Source organism: Cebidichthys violaceus, unplaced genomic scaffold, assembly GCF_023349555.1.
Source record: "Cebidichthys violaceus isolate CVI_PGR_0920_01 unplaced genomic scaffold, fCebVio1.0.p SCAF_9, whole genome shotgun sequence".
Classification (NCBI taxonomy): Eukaryota; Metazoa; Chordata; class Actinopteri; order Perciformes; family Stichaeidae; genus Cebidichthys; species Cebidichthys violaceus.
In genome coordinates, this window is record NW_027176975.1 from 12,376,846 (window position 1) to 12,384,846 (window position 8,001).

The window sequence follows — 8,001 nt, forward strand, 5'->3', positions numbered from 1 at the left end:
TTTTTGCCACTTTCGTGCTGTAGGCCTAACTACCCAGTGTATTATCAGTGTGAATGTGTGACCCGCAATAAGTGTAAATATTTGATTAAGGATTCAGCTCTACTACTGAACTGAAAACCTAAATTCAACCGCCAGGACCGGCTCATTTTGTCAACATTTTTATTATAAACTATACTATGACCTTTTTATACCATTGTTATGACATACTATGACTTTTGTGACCTATTGATGGCATACTCTATGATCTTTTATGACATACTACACTGACTTTTTAATGAAATTTATATTATGACCTATTTAAGATGTTTTCATGACATACTATACTAAGATGTTTTAATTACTTTATTATGACATAGTATTATGACTTATGTATGACATTGTAATGAAATACTTTTGACTGACTTATTACATACTATACTACGACTTTTTAAGTACATTTTCATGACATAGTACATTATGACTTCTTTATATTTTATGATTGCATACCATACTATCACATGTGACATTTTACAAATTATTATAATTATTAATTAATGATAATATGACTGTTTAATGCCTTATTTTTGGTATACTGTACTGTGACTTAGTTTTTACATTTTGATGACATCCTATGCTATGACATGTTTTCATGGCGTATTACACTATGACGTTTTTAATGACAGTGCACAATTTATCACATTTTATGACATACATTACTATAACTTTTTTAGTGAATTTTCATGACATACTATATGACTTTTCATGAAACATTTTATGGCCAAACTATACTATGATATACATTTTTATGACATTCATACAAGTTTTTTTTACATTTCAATGACATTTTGATGACATACTATACTGAATTTTTTTTTTTTTTTACATACTATGTATGATCTTTTATTACATTCTTATGATATACTATCAATGGCGTTTTTAAAGACATTTTTGTGACAAAATGTACTATGACTTCATTAAGAATTTTTTTTATCCAATTCTATGATTTTTTTTTTTACCTTTCTAAGACATTTAAGAGACTTTTGATTGTGTGTGTGTGTGTGTGTGTGTGTGTGTGTGTGTGTGTGTGTGTGTGTGTGTGTATATATATATATATATATATATATATATACTATGCCACTTTTATGGCATAATAAACTATGACATTTTTAGAGATACTATGCTATGACTTATTAATGACAATTGTAAGACATACGATACTATGACTATCTTATGACATTTTATTGAAGACACTATTTTGATGGAAGAAACAATGACAGTTTCTATAATATACAATACTATGACATTGTATATGACATTTTTATAATATTTATATACTAGACTATGACTTGTATTATGTGTTTATGACCAAATATACTATGTCTTCTTCATGAAGCTTTTATGATATACCACACAATTACTTTTTATGGCATTTTGTATGACATACTATACTATGACATTTTTTAGGACTTTTTTTTATTACATTTTGATGATAAGTATATCATGATATATATTTTATGATACACTATTGTCTGACATTTTTATGACATTTTTTATTGCATTATATACTTTTTAGCACATTTTTATGACACAATATACAATGGCTTCTTTAAGACTCTCTTAGACATTTAAGACACTTCTTTATGATATAAGATACAATAACATTTTGATGACGTCCTACACCTTTTAGACATTTTTAAGACAGTTTTTGGATGTATATTATTGACTTTTTATGACAATTTCTATGGCATTCTATACTATGATATTTTTAATCAACTTCTTTCACATATTATGCCATGGCTTGTATGGCATACTATACGATGACATTTTTTATGAACTTAATGAAGAATATTGTTATTATTTGACACTATGACGAATTTTTATGACATACTATATTGACATATTTATTAAATTTGTTATGTACTATAATATGACTTTTATACCTTTTTATAACATACTATATTATGACTTATTTCTAACTTTTTTTATGACATATTCATGTCTCTTTCTTCATATTTTTGCTGACGTGCAATACTATGACCTTTTTTCTTTTTTTTTTACGACCTATTATACTGTGACTTTTTTTTACATTTTATGTAATTATGGCAAACAATATTACGACATTTCTTCATGAAACACTGTGCCGGGACCTTTATATCAGATCTTTATGACATACTATACTATGCCTTATTGATGACATTTCTATCACAAAATATGCTTTTTATGCCATTTTTTTTCCATACTATGCTATGCCTTTTTTCCATACTATGACTATTTTTCCATTTATGATCACATACGATACTATGACATTTTATATTACATTTTTATGACTTATAATGTGACTTTTTGACATTTTGATGCATTATATACTGTGACATTTTTATGACATACTCTACCATCACTTTATTTATCATGTTTTCATGACATACTGTACTATGACTTCTTTATGACATTTCTTAGACATTCATGACACATTCATAACAATATAAGACACTATGATATTTTTATGACATACTATACAATTCATTTTCATGACCTTTTTTATGAATTTCTTCAACATACTTTACAGTGACTTTTCATCATTTTTTTCCACATATGAAACTATGATTTTTGACATACTATGCTGACTTTTTTCAACATATTCTACTATGACTTTTTTCATCATGACTTTTCATGACTATGACATGGTGAGTAATATAGTACGTCAAAAAAAGTAATTGTAGTGACCCTGTTGCTTACCATAAAAAGGCAACCACGGTTGCTGATTGCTTGTGCGTGTGCAATAAATAGCGAAATCCAGTTTCCAACACAGGCATTTTATTTCTCACAATTTCATCTTTTACAACATAAACAGAGGTTAGTTATAATATTGCACAGTCAAAAACTGTTTGCGCCTGTTTATTCAGCAACACCTTCATCGAGTGACCCTCCTGATTATATTAAACTGTGGCTTAATTGAAGGCGGCACTACGCCCCCAAGTGGTGGGAGGTTTTACAAAACAAAACAATAACAAAATGGCTCTTCCAGTCATAGTATAGTATGTTTTTAAAAAGTAATTAAAAAGTCATAGTATAATATGTCAAAAAAAAGTCATAGTTTAATATGTCAAAAAAGTCATAGTACAGTATGTCAAAAAAGTAAATAAAAAGTCATAGTATATGTTTAAAAAAAGTAATTAAAAAGTCATAGTATAATATGTCCAAAATAGTCACAATATGTCAAAAAAAGTCATGGAAAGTCATAGTGTGTCAAAAAAAGTCATAGTACAGTATGTCAAAAAAAATAAATAAAAAGTCATAGTTTATGTCGAAAAAAGTCAATAGTATACATATGGGGAAAAAGTAGTATCATCTTTAAAATAAGTGGTAGTATAACATGTCGAAAAAAGTCATTAAAAAGTTATAGTATATGTCCAAAAAAGTCATGAAAGGTCATCGTATATGTCAAAAAAGTCATAGTACAGTATATCAAAAAAGTAAATGAAAAGTCATAGTATACGTATGTCGAAAAAAGTCATAGTATAGTATTTTTTTAAGTCATTCAAAAGTCATAGTATAATCTGTAAAATAAGTGATAGTATAGCATGATGAAAAAAGTCATTAAAAAGTCATAGTATTATATGTTTAAAAAAAGTAAATAAAAAGTCATAATATAATATGTCCAAAAAAGTCATAGTATAATATATAGTATATTCATGGTGTCACAATGGTGTCCATACAGTGTTACAAACAGACAGTAACGGGTTGTATACTAAAAGGAAAGTGTGTCATATATTAAGGTTGTGTATAATTTCCTGTTGCCAATTTTTTCTTAAAGTGATATTTACAATTGTGAATTAGCTTATCACCAGACTGCCACAAACTACCACTGCTCAAACTAAAGCTGATTGATGCCACCCAATTTAGGATACACTCTTTTCACACTTTTCTGTGTCTTTGTGACTCATTGATATGAGTGCACTGTTTCAGCCTTATCCCCCGTTATCTTGCAACAGCAACACAGAAACAATGTCTATAAAACTGTATAAAACAAATCAACACCAATTATTTTGTTTCCTTTAATAAATTCTGTAAATATGTACGATTTGTCTATCATTTAGATATTTTCATTGGACAGAGATTTATATTAAAATATTAAATAAAAATGATAAATTATAGATGTTTTGCATGGATTGGTCTTGAAACAGAAAGTTGCCTCTGTGTCCTTATAAACAACAAAAATGTCACTAAATTGCTGCTTAAAACAGAGAGCAAAATGACATCATGGTCATACAGTACTTGTTATATTGACAGTGTGGAATAGTATTGGTATCACCCTGAAGCTAATAAAGCTATGGTTAAAAGTCTTTGGGAGGTTGTTGTGGTTCTTTATTTATTTATATATGTATATATATAAATAAATAAATATTTATATATGTATATATATAAATAAATAAATATATATATATATATATATATATATATATATATATATATATATATATATATATATATATATAAATAAATGGTCTATTCATTTGAAACACAAATAGCTAACTTTTGACATATGACATAAAGAATGGCTAACTTGCATATATACATATATACTGCTGGTTAAAAATCACACCTAAGTTGAGTCAGCAAGGTTGCAGGTTCAACATTGTGTGTTACCACATAAATAGCAAACATGGGTTTTCCCCCCATTTTATTGCTGTATTATAGAAGTGGTATGAATCTACATGTGATGTAGAAGAATCAAAACCAATCCAGATCATACTGGTTATATTATTAATTGTTCCTCTGTCTAGGCCAGACGAGAGGAGTTGCCTCCTCAAACATCACGGGACAAGTTAAAGGGGAACCAAACAATTTTACACAAAAAGGTCAGCTTACTCAGCATGAGGAGGGGCACTACTCAGCCAGTGAAAGCAGTTGTATAATGTCTTCTGGGGCTCGAGAAGACCTTGTTCAGTACCTCGGCTTGAAGAAAACAAATGTACTGACAGCCAGTGTGACAGTGTGGGCATTTACCTGACAGAGATGGCCTGACAAAATGTTGAATATATGTAAGTGTATACTATTCATATTGCATTACTGGAGTGCACTTTAAAAATGAAAGAAGAGTCGTGATTAAAATATATTCCTGTGTTTAAATAAATCATATAAAATTTGACAAATACAGCTGAACAGATGTTTTTTGTGTGTTTAAAAGGTTATAGATTTAAATCAAAAAGGAATAAAAACAGAGATGCTTCAGGGCCGCTGTCAACATCATACTTGTCATAAAATATTTTCAACCTAACGACAAAGAAAAGAACATTTATCCAACTGAAATATGAGCATGTTCAATGATCCTGTTGCTTATGCTGCATTCATGCCATGTCAAATGAATGGAAAGAGCAAGATATCGTGTGTTACCCTAACGGGAGCGGTCACACTTTAGTCTAAGATGATAGATTTATAATAATAATAATTTATAATAATATAATAAATATAATGATTGCAGTCAAACCAAATTAATTTTTTCTTTTTTAGAATTGCATTACATATTATTAATTTGGGATTTTATTTAGATAAAGCTGTCAGTGATGGTGGCTTTACAGCTTGTAGTTCTGTAGTTCTTTTTGCCAATTGGTAGATAGCGAAGATGTCGTTTATATTCCTGACTCATAACTACAGATATGAGGCTGACATGAGTTTTTCCCATCCGCATGCTTGAAATTACATTCTGCACGAAATGGCATGAATGCAGCACTACACATTTCCTAAAACATTCATTTTTCTCATAATTTTCTGTAAAAAGTTGCTGTGCCACACATGTGCACCACAGCACAGTTGAGTCATGTGTACATGGATCCATGCAGGTCCTCCAGCCGGTGCTCCCTCTGTTTTCTTCTCTCCTACAGGACAGAAAACAACACTTGGCTAAGGACTGATGCTATACAGGAAGCACAGCTAGAAGATGATGCTCATTTGTACCGTCCAAAGCATATTTACACACTCACCTTGTCTTTTTTAAACTCCTCATACTCTGAATTGTCAGTTGGTAATTCAAGGCGGCACAGCGGACAGGAGTTGGTCTACGATTGAAAACATGCAAAAGATTCAAACGTTTTTTTTCTTTTCGAACATGTCCGATGTGGAATTGAATTCTGAATGATACATGTGTCAGCTTTACCTTGCCCAACCAGGGCAGTATACATCCGGAGTGGAAAAGATGTTTGCAAGGCATTTCTCGAACTGACTCTTGTTCCTCGAACTCCAGCAAACACACAGGACACTTGAGACCTTTTTCTGTGAGATAAAAAAACAATCACAATTAAATCCCTCCCTACCTAAGCATGGTCTCTCTTTCTGCCATCATAAATGTAAACCTCTGCATTTGTTGAATATCAGTTAAATATGACTGATGTAATGTCTGTCACCTGCTTGCTCTGAAGAAATGATGACCACAGTAAGGGTCTGAACAGCGGTTTTGGCAGCCGGAGGAGGGAGACGCTGGTCCCAGTCGGACAAGTCGAACGCCCCCGAGTCAAATAAGTCCAAGCCCTGCATCAAAGACCTATAAACAGACCAACAGTCGATCAAAGCCCAGTGCACCAGTAATCAATGTGAAGCATTACAATGTGTCTGAAGTGTGTCGAGTCTCACCTGGCCAGTTCAAGTAGTGCATTCTGACGATACTGCTCCTCTGGGTTGGTGGGCTCACAGTTGTGTTCATCAAAGTAGGACGCCATTGTGGTGAGGCCGATGTTTGAGTCCACTTTGCATTAAGATACCTGAAACACATGTGGATGTTGTAGGTTCACTAATTTGTCAAAAAAACATTAAATCCACAGCTGACATTTAAAAACTACACCTGAGGGGTTTGGCATGACCTTTAAGGTGATGAGTGAATAATCATCACTCTAGTGCTCACCACAGGGCTGTAGGCCAAACTACCTGCTGTACAATCAGGGTGAAATATATGATATGTAAATACTTAATACATATCTTATAACTTATACTGATAAGTATAAGACTAAAAGGCTTCAATTAAACCGCCAGAAGCGATTCTTTACTCTTAAGTTTAACTCAAAACGTTCATCAAATGTTTGATAAACTTAACGCATGAATGACGAATAGAAAACCTTTCATGCTATTTAAGATGTATACAAAATCATAGTTCATTCCCTGATAAAAAAGGACACATAAATGTTGTTTAACGGTATTTAATGAGTTTGGTACACTTATAACTAAAGTCTGACGCTAGCAAGACCGTAAGAGTTTCTTGAACTTGTACAAATAAACATACAGTACTTTAGAAAATAATACAGTAACACATTCTTTGCTAGACTTTAACTCGACTTACCTGAAGTGTTAGCGAAAATAAACATGTCATTCTCCCTGGTATGACCATATCAACCACGTGATACTTGTGTCCAATCACAGGACGGAAAAGCTCCCATTTCTTCTTCTTCTTCACGTTTTGTGGCGGTTGGCCAACGACAGCGTTGCATTAGCGCCACTACCTGTTGCGGGGCGTGTACTGCCTCTCTAAAGTTATATAAAGTCTGTTGTTTTTCAACCAAAACATCTGGTTTACTATCTGAATTAAGTTTTTGTTTGTTCTTTTTAAGTGTGAATGTTGGGGCAGTAGTGATGTTCGCTATTGCTCATGCATTTAAAATAACCTCCTTCCTCCTCTTTGAGGAAGAAGGAGGTATAGTTACTTCTTTAATCCCACATGGGGAAATTTCTTTGCTACAGCAGCATTAATAGGTACAGGTAAAGCAATACATATATATATATATATATATATATATATATATATATATATATATATATATATATATATATATATATATATATATATACATATATATATATATATATATATATACATATATATATATATATATATATATATATACATATATATATATATATACATATACATATATATATATATATATATATATATATATACACACATATACACACACATATATATATATATATATACATACATATATATTAAAAATATGAAATATAAAAATGCACAAC

General features: G+C 31.0%; 1 protein-coding gene across 1 annotated transcript; it reads right to left on the reverse strand.

Moving 5' to 3' along the window:
* Window positions 1-4,645: 4,645 nt before the first annotated feature.
* On the reverse strand, window positions 4,646-7,363 carry rnf181 (ring finger protein 181). Its single transcript, XM_068703489.1, has 6 exons — window positions 7,307-7,363; window positions 6,607-6,734; window positions 6,381-6,517; window positions 6,134-6,249; window positions 5,961-6,035; window positions 4,646-5,855 (listed from the first exon to the last, which is right to left on the reverse strand). The coding sequence occupies exons 2-6, from the start codon at window positions 6,690-6,692 to the stop codon at window positions 5,796-5,798; spliced, it is 474 nt and encodes a 157-aa protein (XP_068559590.1). The 5' UTR covers window positions 6,693-6,734; window positions 7,307-7,363; the 3' UTR covers window positions 4,646-5,795.
* Between the last annotated feature and the right edge of the window lie 638 nt (window positions 7,364-8,001).